This window comes from Apis florea, unplaced genomic scaffold (assembly GCF_048593485.1).
Source record: "Apis florea isolate Af1SG1 unplaced genomic scaffold, ASM4859348v1 contig_3184_pilon, whole genome shotgun sequence".
Classification (NCBI taxonomy): domain Eukaryota; kingdom Metazoa; phylum Arthropoda; class Insecta; order Hymenoptera; family Apidae; genus Apis; species Apis florea.
In genome coordinates this window covers 923891-936355 of record NW_028256717.1, presented here as the reverse complement: position 1 = coordinate 936355, position 12465 = coordinate 923891, and the positions used below count along the sequence as shown (strand labels likewise).

General features: G+C 30.3%; 2 protein-coding genes across 3 annotated transcripts in view; one reads left to right on the top strand and one right to left on the bottom strand.

Annotated features, from left to right (window-relative positions):
- Positions 1-341: 341 nt before the first annotated feature.
- Hs3st-B (Heparan sulfate 3-O sulfotransferase-B) lies at positions 342-4680 on the top strand. Of its 2 annotated transcripts, XM_086910450.1 has the most exons (5): positions 613-753; positions 1533-1707; positions 1843-2147; positions 2311-2801; positions 3002-4555. In XM_086910450.1, exons 2-5 carry the CDS (start codon positions 1651-1653, stop codon positions 3124-3126), a joined length of 978 nt encoding a protein of 325 aa, XP_086766576.1. In that variant the 5' UTR covers positions 613-753; positions 1533-1650; the 3' UTR covers positions 3127-4555. The 2 variants fall into 2 exon arrangements, with proteins under 2 accessions (XP_012348802.3, XP_086766576.1); XM_012493348.3 differs by having other exon boundaries at positions 342-753; positions 1533-2147; positions 3002-4680.
- A 2026-nt stretch (positions 4681-6706) lies between these two features.
- LOC100872793 (UNC93-like protein) overlaps positions 6707-12465 on the bottom strand; it is a 41701-nt gene continuing 35942 nt past the window's right edge. Inside the window, exons 5-6 of the mRNA XM_003698407.4 lie at positions 9623-9890; positions 6707-8198 (exon numbers count right to left, since the gene is read on the bottom strand). Coding sequence (XP_003698455.1) covers positions 7879-8198; positions 9623-9890 — 588 coding nt within the window. The 3' untranslated portion in view covers positions 6707-7878. The remainder of the gene's footprint in view (positions 8199-9622; positions 9891-12465) is intronic.

Genomic DNA, 12465 nt, shown 5'->3' with positions numbered 1-12465 from the left:
TTCACTATTATGTAATATTTTAATTCTATTTCTTTATTTTTTAATATATTTTCACTATGTTTATTTGATTTTTCTTGATTATATTTGATTTTGATTGTATCTTAACAAGCAATATACGTTCAAATTTTTTCCTAATTTCCTTCTTTTAAAATGATGTTTTCTTCTATACGATATATCATGAATCGTTTATGAAAGAACGTTTCCGTTTAACTGTCACTTAATCTTATATTGATAAAATTATATATTTCGATTTTTAGCTTGATTCGGTTATTCGATATCATAAGATCTATACTGCTTTCCGGCCAGTTTTCAAGCTGTTCCGCATTAAGAAACGTGGCGCCAGTATCGCATATTTCAGTATACTCGAACACAACAATGTGGACGAGCAGCATGAAAAGAAAAGGTTTCTAGCGCGCGATGCAATCAACAAACGCTACACCGCACTCGAATCTAAATAAAACACGAAAAATTCAACAAGGATGAAGTTTAATTTAACTTCTTATTATATAATTCGGTAGCTATGAAATTTCATCGATACGTTTTGTGTTATACTATCTTTTCTCCCTTCTACTCACTCCGTGTTATCGATTGTTACGAACGCGCCGACTGATAATGCGTTAAATGTGCACTTCCTTTAATCTAAAATCATATATCCTTGCATCTACTTCCTGGAAAGAAACGAATATCACGATCAATTAGCATTATGTATACTCTGCAAAATTAATGAACAGTCGGAAACTTTGCAACATGAAGGTGAGATATTATAATAAATATATAAATATTTTCTACTAATTTATATTATTGAATATACATTTTGTTTCGTTAATATATATAATAGAATATATTGTTTTGTTTACAAAAGTTTACAAAATATATCTATGAAAGTAAGAAAATCTATATCTAGTAACAAATTAGACGTAATTTATTATCACAATATAATTATAATACTTATTATTATTTGAATAAATGTGAATTATAATGAAATATTTTATATTGAAATATTTTAAAATAATCTATAAGTTTTTTTCAAAAAGCTTTTATATCTTTTTCATTTTTTAAAACAAAAACGATATATTTAAATACTTATAATTGTAAAATATTATTTGTATTATTTGTAAAATTAAGTATTATTTTATATATTTTCTTTTTACATATATTTTTTATTAATTTTCATAGTATAAGTAAATATATAGTATATATATTTATCCTTTTTTAACAAAATATTCTAAATTTTTATAACATGGATAACCATTCTGTATGTATGCAATCTACCGCCTAATAAGATGCAACCAATTCATCAGGCATGATCAAATGGATAATCAAACATATTATTTTTAATGCTGCAATACAATATTAAATTTTTAACAATATTTATTTAAATTTCTATATTATAATTTTTATAATATCTTTTTTAATACTTTAAAATACTTATAAATTTTTATTATAATAATACAAAATAATAATTATAATATGTATTGTAAAAAATCAATATACTGACAATCTGACAAATTTTATAGTAAAATTTTTTATAGATTTGATAGATGCAAAAATATGTATTCTAACATATCATCATGGAAATAGAAGACTGAAAGTTTGATAATATAATGGAATCCAGGATGCCAGTAAAATACGACGATTCTTAAGTTCAGAATGGAAATTAGAAAAGGGCCTTGGTCGAAGAAAATTCTGGTTCCAGCCTGTTTTTTGGTAATTCTCATCTGGATTTTTCTAATCGACAATTCATTATTGCTTGCCGGTTTGTCTGGCAAAGTAACATTACAAAAACCCAGAAATTTCGTTTCTTTCGCTCGTGATTCGAATTTGGACCGTTTAACGATCAAGGAATCCTCTCTGATAAATGATGTTGAATCCAAACACTCAAAACTATCGAAGCTTCATCTGGTGTCGCTTTGGGCAGGCAACAACACTGTTAAAGGAAACACAGGATCCATGCGAAAATATCAGATTTTGAAACAGCAAGGTTTAATGCCAAGTAAACAATTACCAACTGCTTTGATAATCGGTGTTAAAAAAGGTGGGACTAGAGCGTTGTTAGAATTTTTGAGATTGCATCCTGCTATTCGTGCTGCTGGATCTGAAGTACATTTTTTTGATCATCATTATATCAAAGGATTTCATTGGTATAGGTAGGTTTTTTTTTATCATACATCTTTATTCTTTCAGTTTTATGGATTGATTTCATTTCATTACCAATAATTTCATTAATATTTGAATTAATAATTTAACGATTACACAAAAATTATAAATAATATAATTAAACAAAAAAATTATCTTTTGGTAATATTATAGGCATAGGATGCCTCCAACCTTGGCCACTCAAATCACAATGGAGAAAACCCCATCGTATTTTGTAACAAGTGAAGTACCGAGGAGAGTGCAACGCATGAATTCGGGGATGAAATTGATTCTTGTAGTAAGGGATCCAGTTACTCGAGCGATATCCGATTATACTCAAGTGAAGAGCAAACGAGCTAATATGCCGAAGTTCGAGGATCTAGCATTTTTGAATGGATCGAAGATCGTGGACACATCATGGGTACCATTGAAAATCGGAGTGTACGCACGACATTTGGAGAGATGGCTTCAATATTTTCCATTATCACAATTTCTTTTTGTATCCGGAGAAAGATTAATCATGGATCCTGTCGCCGAGATTACGAGGGTTCAGGATTTTTTAGGCCTGAAAAGAGTTATTTGTGAGAAACATTTTTATTTCAATGCCACAAAAGGATTCCCTTGTCTGCTCAAATCTGAGGAACGTCCTACACCCCATTGCCTTGGTAAGTTCAATTAAAAATTGTGGTTAACAATATGAAAAATAAATATATATGAAATATAAAGATAAGTATACTATATTTTATTGCATTTTATTTTTTTCTTTATCAATAATTTTTTTTTGATCAATGCTAAACTATAAAAAAATAAAATTTTTAAAGAATTTATAGCTTTATACGTAACAATTTATATATATTATTTTAAGGTAAAAACAAAGGTCGTAGTCATCCTTATATAGATCCTGTAGCTATACAACGATTGAGAGATTTTTATCGTCCATTCAATCAACGTTTCTATCAATTAACCGGAATGGATTTCGGCTGGTTGTGAGAGTAAATGGGATAAGCGAATACATATCGAAGCTAGTCAAGTAAAAAAACATAGTCAATTTTTACTGAGATACGACACACGCGCATGTGGTGTGGCACCATTAGTTTGCACTAAGGTAATAAAATTAGACAGTAAAGAACGAGATATACTCTTCTCTTAATTAATTTTCATCCGTTTTTACTCCGACTCAAAATATTTTTTTATATAAGTATGTAAATGCGAAATGAAAAAAAAAAAGAAAAAAAAAATACGCATCATTTCAATGTGTTGACAATACACAGAAGAGAATATTCCTGTTCTTATTCGTGATATTAACTTTTAGATACACGCATATTAGATTTATAGTTGCCGCAAAATGTTATCAATTACATATATAATTTTTCGCATATACATAAACATATATACTCTACTATATTTTATACGCAATATTACAAAAAAAAAGATATATTCGAATTTTTAACGGTAAATAATCATACAAATTGTTTTTTTTTTGTTATTTATTAATAGAGAATTTTTTATAGATATTTATTGTAGTTAGGTTGTTAATTCTATCTTCCAATGAAACTGTGAAAAATAGAAAATATTATTATTGAAATAGTTATGAGTATTTTTATTGTTATTAGTTGTTTAGAATTAAGAAGAATTGTTTAGCATATATATTTTATTGAATTTTTTATGTTTAATTTTTTAACATTAATATTATGTGATATTAATAATATTAAATTGAAAAATATATATTTAATTTTAATATCAAGCAAATAAAAATAAGTATTTTTTTAATAATTTATTTAAATTACATCAAAACATTCTGAAATGATAAAAAAAATTATCATATTATAGAGGTCCTCATAGTTCAGAAACAAACTGAGTACAATTTAAAGTAATAAAAAGTGATGTCTCGCATTTAATAGAGTTTTAACAAACATATTTCGGTTAAAAAAGTATACTATAGAAAATACATTAATAACGTCAATTAGACATTTATAATGGAAAAGGTTATTGAAAAAATTTATATAATCATATCAAAATAAATAATTAATTTCGATACGTGCAAGTAGATAAGAACTTGCACAAATTGCAATAAAAATAATGTATTTATATTTTGCAAACGTGCACGCACACATACACATATAGATACATAGTATATTGCAAAGCAGAATTTTTTACAAATTGAATTATAAAATTGTAATTGTATTTTAATTAAATAGTAGACAAAAAAAAAATAGACATAAATTATCAAAGTTTATTCCATAAAAATAAATATACTTTTAGAAATTGTCTTGTATTAGGATGTTTTAAGAATATTTTTGAATTATCATTATGTATTAATTACAAAAAAGAATTTTACTATAAATTTATATTATATTATTAAATAAAAAATTTAACTTGCAGCTCAGAATAAATAATTTGTAACGAGTTTATTGTTAAATAATTTATTGTTAAGTAATTCTATATTTAATTTACTTGCTCAAGTGGCCTAATTAATCTAAACTTAAGAAATAAAGCTGTAAATAAACAATGATTTATCAAATAAACAATACTGTGTAATATGTATACTTACATCGTGCAAATATTTTTTCCTCCAAACTTCAAATCATCCTGGAAGACATTATTTCTAAAACTCTTTTTATAAATAAGAGTTTCATTGTTCATAATGAAATGGATTCCTTTATAATTCGTCTGATTTCTTCTATAACATCACAGGAAAAGATATTGTAGGTAACTAAATGACAACAAATACAAAAGTCTGTTACAAACTTTGTAATGAAATATTGCTTTCGATTCATCGAAAGAGGAAAACAACACGATGCACGTGAAAGTTTTCTTTATACAATTGTATAGAGTATTGTCTTAATACTTTCCGCAAAAGATTCATCCTCCTTTTGTACAAAGAGAAATATGTATGTTTCTGATCCGTTTCTTTATAATCTATTATATTATTAAAGAAAAAGAAAAGAGAAAATTAACAATATAAATTTCAGCCATTCGATGAAAGATAGATGATTCGTGAAGCTTTCTTTGAGCGACGCTCATCTTTTTTCTTTCGTTAATAAGAATGCTAATTAAAGTCATTAATTTCTTTGGAAATTATACATTTTTAAACCATCGGAATGGCTTTGCGTATATATATATATATATAAGATATAAGTACGACATACGTTTTATTGATACTCTAATCTTATGTTAAAGATTCTTGAGCAATCTTATCGATTGATGGACGGAATAAGTACTACATACTGTCGAGAGGGACGATATTACAATAGGTCAGTATGTTCATCATACGTGATCATCGAACGATCGTTAATAATTACCGCATAATACAATTGAATTCGGGCAATAAAATACTGATTCAATATTCTATTTATGATAGAGTCTCTCTTTTTTTTTTTTTTTTTCCTTTTAGAATTATTTTATATGAATATCAACAACATTATTTTTTTCCCCTTCATACTTATAACCGATTATGAATTTTCGCGAAAAGATAAACACATATATGTATAATCCATTTTGCTTTCAATTCTTTTTTTTCTTTTCTTTTTTTTTTTTTTGGTCTAAAAAAAAAAAAAAAAAAAGAAAGAAAGAAAGAAAGAAAGAAAGAAAGAAAAGAAATAAGGGATCTATCTATCTATGAGAAATAAATTTTGTGGAATACTTAACGTTAAATTATCGACTACAGTGATCCTTAAATCTATAACTAATACGTCATTAATATTTCGTTATTGTTTCTAACGTATGTAATTAAGATCATGCTTAATTATGATTTCGTTCCTACGTTTCTTAATGGTGATTTCGATCATACTGAATAATTGGGAGCATTTCGTGATCGTGCAACATGAGAAACGCATCGGACAATTTAACGATCTATGTTCTTTCTCGTGGATGGTACTCTCTGGCGATGGTAAAAACATGAAATGTTTCTTTTGAAAGAATATTTCTTCGTGAGTTACTTTTTTTTTTTTTTTTTTCTCTCTTCGACATTTTGTTTCATCGATCGAATGCAGATGCACAATCCCGGCCTGACATTTTCCACGACAAACCTAGCCTGGTTTAATCGAATCAAAAAAAAAAAAAAAAAAAGAAAAGATTGCTTTGTCTCGAATTCTTTTCCTCGTTTTTAAATTTTTCATAAAGAAGAAAAAAAAAAATCTGAACAGGCTTGATTTCCAAGTGGCTTTTTTGATCCAAGTGCATCATAACACAAAAAAAGAAAACAACGAAGACACGAAATCGGCCCGTTTTATAGTTTTAAAAAAATCATGGCTTCGCTTAGCCAGAAAACAACGCATTCAAATGGAATATCCATTTCACCGCATAATACACAATTGCTATCCATAATATATATATACAAGATAAGCGGATTCACGATCGAATCGTTCGTTATGGGAACGCATCCGATTTTTTTATCACAAAACTGGGACACAATTCCGATAAAACTTAATGGCAAGTTGCTACGAAGCGCTTCCACATAGTAGCAATGGGTAGATCTAACATCTTATATAGATACATATAATAATACAGGATTATTTCAAATTCGTTTAACGAATTATTAACCTTTTTTTTTTTTTTTTTTTTTTGCGTGTTCATCTATTATATGTACGTTTATAGAAACATAGATTATTATTTTTTCTTAATCATTTTCATCCTTTTGTACTATTTGAAAAAGATCAAACTTATCTAATAATCTATTATCAAATATTTGAAGCCGTTCTCAATGATCATTTTACATCAATTCGATCTATTATTTTCATATTTTTCCTTTTTTTTTTTCTTTTTTTTTTCTTTTTTTTTTCTTTTAATCAATAAACTTACACTTAAGCGAGAAGATCAAAGATATAAACGCTATATAAAACGCATAAAAACGATTATGGCATCGGAACGCGCTTCTAGCACCGTGAAGGCAAGCAATTCGTTTTATTGTTGACAATGGAATCGTCGTATAGAATCTCTACAAAATGATATACATACTGTATAACAACACATCCACGAAGTAATACACATTTCGCGCATTTTCTTATCCCTCATCAATTTTGTACGAGTCGATTTCTTTCTTTTTTATTCTTTCACACTTTTTCGAAGGAGTGGAACCGAAGGAACGTGTTTCTAATACAATGGTCCGCGAGCTTCGCTTTGTGTTTGTCTTTTTCGATGCAAGAAAAAAGAAAAAACACGTCTAGCAAGCAACGATAACGCGACGATAATGAACGAGGCGTGTTTAACATGAAATTTATAGAGAATTAATAAAAGCAATCTACTAGGGGGAGGGAGAGAAAGAAAACTCGAAAAAGCGAATATTAAAAAGCGCAATTAATAAGAGCATCTTAGGCATCTTATCATATCCTGCGATTTTTTTTTTTTTTTTTTCTTCAAGTCACGATCTTGATCTTGAGACGAACGTACACAACAATTTAATCACGTGTATCAGCAATACGAATATAATAAAACAAAGATTCGCGACTCTACTCGTATCACCGATCTTATCTCTATAATTTCTGTTCTACATTCTTCCAAAGAAAGATATTTTTATCCTCACGCTTCCTACAAACGGGTAACAATCATGGTATACTTTCCCATGGCGGGTTTTGATCACTCAGAGATGATCGATGATGTATATCCCTGTATGTGTGTATATACGTATACATTTGCCGTTGGTGCAATCATGTTCGTTACGATAGGGAAAAGCAATAAGGAAGAATAAAAGAGAAGAGTCGATCAAGCCACTGATGAGATTCCTCGTCGGTGCATGATGTTGTTTCAGAGATGAGTTATAATGATATCGTCGTCGATATCGTCCTTTTCATCGTCGGTCTCCTCCACTTGATTCGCCTCTGCTTGAGCAGCCTTTGGATCCTCGGCAATGGCCTTCAGCCTTTTCTGCTTACGCCTGTGCAACAGCTCGACTACAATGTATCCGCAGGTTCCGACGAGCAACACTGTTAGCATCACGTACAGCTTCATACGGGCGCACAGATGGGTGCTGTACGCGTATGCTATCACAAAACCGGCACTCTCCCACAGTCTGTAATTAGAGAATGCTGCTTCTTTGTTACGCCTGAACAGGGTGCCGTACAGACCTGAAAACAAGAAATTTCATTTCGAAAAATGTTTCATTCGATCTTTATTTAAATTTATACAGAGCGTAAGAAAATTGACATTTTATAAATGGGGATGGGCAGAATTCGTACGAATGACGATTGGATTGGATAGAATGGAGCGAACGATTGATGGGAGATTGTTTGACAAATGAAACACGATTCGCAGAACGCAAGTCTAGGATGAATGACGATCGAAGAAAATTGGTAAGAAAATGCCACCATAAGTTTTGATTCCGGATATTAATTTTGATAAATCGTAAATTATTTATTTGGTTATATTTAGAGTATTTATATAAGAATAATTAACAAGTTGAAATAGAAATGTTAAATAAAAGAATTAAATTACAAAGCGTAACCGAAAAAAAAAAAAAAAACATTAAATCTTCCGAAAGAAAGAACAAAGAAATCTGTACAACCGATGACATCATCACAGGATAAGGATGTATCGGATGGAAGCGATAAATCTGGAGAATTTTCAACGCGTGGAATTGAATTGAGCGAGACGAATCATACAGAATAGTTTATCGAAATAAAATTTAACTCTATTATAAATTTTTCAATATCACAAATGTAGGAAATATTTTTTTCTATAGTAAATATCCATTAATTTGTTACAACTTACATTGAATTTACTTCGTGAACGCTACGCAGAAAGAAAATGAATAACTTAAGTTTCGTTAGATATTAATTTTTTCCTCTATTGTTTGAACAATTCCAAGTTTTTCTTTTTTTTTTTTTGTCAAAAGTTTATCTCCTCAGATAATCATAATCTAATTTATTTTCATTATCTGATTGATAAAAAGGGATTTTTTCCTATTAAAGAATAGATTCAATTGTGATCAGATTCGATTGAATAGGAAAATCTAATAAACATCGAGATAAAGCCTGAAAGTTACAAATTTTATATATAAAATCGTCTGAACGCCATAATGCTCTTTTTTTCAAAACAAAGTTAAATATCTCTTGGCGAAATTTTTTTAAAACAATTTTATTTCCACAATTCCGTGTAATCGCTACGTGTAATCACGCTTAATCATATCGATTGAAAATATTTTTAGATATATTTTTACAACTTATGTACAAGATAAACAACGTAAAAAAAGAAATATCCTCTTTAATAATTCATGTCAAGGTATATTTTATCTAAGACATAAAGTTACATTACACATGATACACTATTTCACACTAATTATAAGTAATATATAGCTGCACTATTATCCCGATTAGAAATAAATAACCGTAATTTTTGTTGATATGTAAAACCGTGTCAATGTTATTCAAAGATATCAAGAAGTTGATAAAAAAAAGTATTAAAATTAATTTTAACTTGAAATTATTTCTTTTCTCGAATAAAAAAAAAAAAATATATAAAAACTTATATAACATTAATTTGCAATACGTACCGTTCACCTGCGTTTGCCATACGGCATCACCGACGCCCCAAAGCCCAGAAACAGAGTAAAAAACGTAAGGGTTATCGGGGTTCGGTTTCCAGTGGAGTAGCACGACGATAAGACTAACATGGACGATGGCGCCCAGCACCATAAGTGGCTGCCTGCCGACGAATTTCATTAAAGATCCAAAGACCAGGGAGCAAATAGCGTTCACAACTCCAAAGCAGATCATTACGTAGCCGACACGATGCACGCCCAACGCGCAGGAAATATACGCCTGAAAAAGGAAAGTATCACGATAAAATGTCGCAACGATTTGCGAGGACGAGAATAAATGTTCTCTTTATGGATACAACATCCGTCGCGGACGGGAAATTTTCTGTCATAAATTTATCAATATATTCCGACGATAAATTTCGATCAGTGAAAAATTGAATGTAATAGGCAAATATTTTTAACAGGCTCGAAACATTAGCGCGAAATCGTTCCTTTTGAAATAATGGAAGGGAAAAAATTCATCGATAGAGCGAGGATGCGCTTTCATTTAGCCGCGTGATAGCTGCACAGGCCAGCCAGGCTATCCACCGTCGATGCACCCGTAGAACGAGAGAGAGAAAAAAAAAAAAAAGAAGAAATACTGGTTCACGAGATTCCCGGTATGGAAGTGGTATCGGGGAATTGCCGCAAGAATAAAATTCTGGGCTATTTATAACATGTCGAACCAGCTGATCCAATGAAAGGTAGCGCGCGTCCCGTCAGGTATCCTGATATTTTCCAGTAGCGTTTTATTCGTCGAATCACTTTATTCCTTGCCCAATTTGCCCGCATATTTCATCACCGAACTGGTTTCGGACAAGTTTGCCTTCTCCAAACTGTATCATCTATATTTTCTTCTTCTTCTTCTTCTTCTTCTTCTTTTTCATTCCCTCCTCTTTGCGAATATATAACAACGATCAAAGAAGGTACAAGAGAAGGGGCAGTTGCTCATCTTCGATGGGGTGTAATTTGATTGAAAAATGAAGAGATATTCGTGATTTTTATTCTGTGTAATTATTATAGCTGATGGGTTATTTGGTGTGGTTAATCTATTGATTTTTATCCATTTATCGAAAATTAACCGTATTTTACATGTGGTGTAACCCATACTTTGGATTGATTTTTGGTTTAATTTTTTTAATTACGGACAAAGATTCGCTTTTCATATTCTTCTTACTTTAACTCGTGATCCATATTCTTTTATAAAATTCAAATGCGTTGTCGAAACTGGAAATCGATCGACAGATCAACACGTCACGTAGTTTTTAAACGTTCTCCGACCGGTACAGGGGATCGTATATATTATACAACTTATAATTTGAAGTCATTCAGCGCTTTAAAGCCAAAGGAGCTGCGTGCTTCAGCCGATATTTCAGCGTATCTGTGATCAGTAGTATGTATTTCCGGAGAACAATTGCACGACCTCGTATGGCCGTTACGCATCACGAACCTGCCGTTCTGTATCCGGTTTGTATCCGGGTGATCCTAGCCGAGTTTTTGTTGTTGAATCTGATGAGAATAATCATTAACGATTTTAACGTCTATTTTTGTTACTGCGTCTTTTTTTTTTTTTTCAATGTACCGCGGGAATTTTCACGATTTAATTTATCGATTTAACGAGGAAAATTATAATAAGGAAAATTATATAATTATAAATAATTATTAAATGTTTTCGTGGAAGAATAGATATATTTTTATTGTAAGCCAGGATTACGAGATTTAAGACGGTTATTTTTTTGTTAACAAAAGTAACGTTATATTGCGTAAAATATGCAATATTGTACGATGGAATCTAGAGAAAGTCAGAAATTTTTATGAATTCGTTCGTGTTATGGAGTTCAGATCAGTGCTATTTCTGACTGAATCGAACTTGTTTCTGCCTTCCTTTCAAACATAATTTTCTTGTCCTTTATTAAAAAAAAAAAAATCTCATAGTCCAGTAATCTAATAATGTATTCAGCAAGTAAATTTAAACTTTTTCAGAAAATGTATCATGTGTCGTCTTATTTAACCCAATATTTATCCTTAATTAGATAAATAAACGAATAATAAATATGTTTATCATCATTATTATGAACTTATATTTGGTGTATTAGTTAATCGAATCTGTGTTTTAACTTCTGAAGCAAGGAACGCGAGAATTCTTGGATAATCGATGGATAATATTGCATCGCCATTATCGTGACCAATATTATTATACTTTTAAATCGTCGATCATGAGACCGTCGTCGTTCATTCTTAGTCTGTTCCTTCGAAGAGATTCATCCTCGAATGCATAATCGGCTATTCGTAATCGATGGCCTTATCGAAATGAAGTTTCCACTGACAACAGGCTCGTTCATTTTCTACCGAGCGTGGGCGAGTTGTTGCTCGATTGTTCTGCCTCGTGACTCGTAAATAATTGCCTCCAGTTGTTAAGCAACCGGCAAACGATATATCGTCGAAAACTGTTGGAAGCTTGATTAATGAATTTCTGGTCGAAAAAAAAAGTTTAATTTTTGGGTTATTAAACCCCTTTATTATTAAACTCTCTCGCCAATCCTCTGTAATTCCATGTATAATTTGAAAGTTACGCTTGTAATACAACTTGTTAACATTTTTAAATCTTATTTTAATTGCTTGCCATTGTTAGCAAAGATATTGTTACTGATGGTAAGATAAAAGAATCCTAAGGGATTATCCTTTTGGGATTGTACGGAATTAAAATTTGTTCCTACATCTACTCCTTTGCTGTTCTATCCTTATATACAGGCCATTATGTTTTCGACCTTTATTATTCAATTTCTAATTTTAATTGATGATTATATGGTAATAAA

Coding starts and splice junctions, on each gene's coding strand:
- Hs3st-B (XM_012493348.3), top strand. CDS start 1,651: ATGGAAATTAGAAAAGGGCCTTGGTCGAAGAAAATTCTGGTTCCAGCC. Junction 2,148..2,310: donor AAAGGATTTCATTGGTATAG/GTAGGTTTTTTT, acceptor GTAATATTATAG/GCATAGGATGCCTCCAACCT. Junction 2,802..3,001: donor TCCTACACCCCATTGCCTTG/GTAAGTTCAATT, acceptor TATTATTTTAAG/GTAAAAACAAAGGTCGTAGT.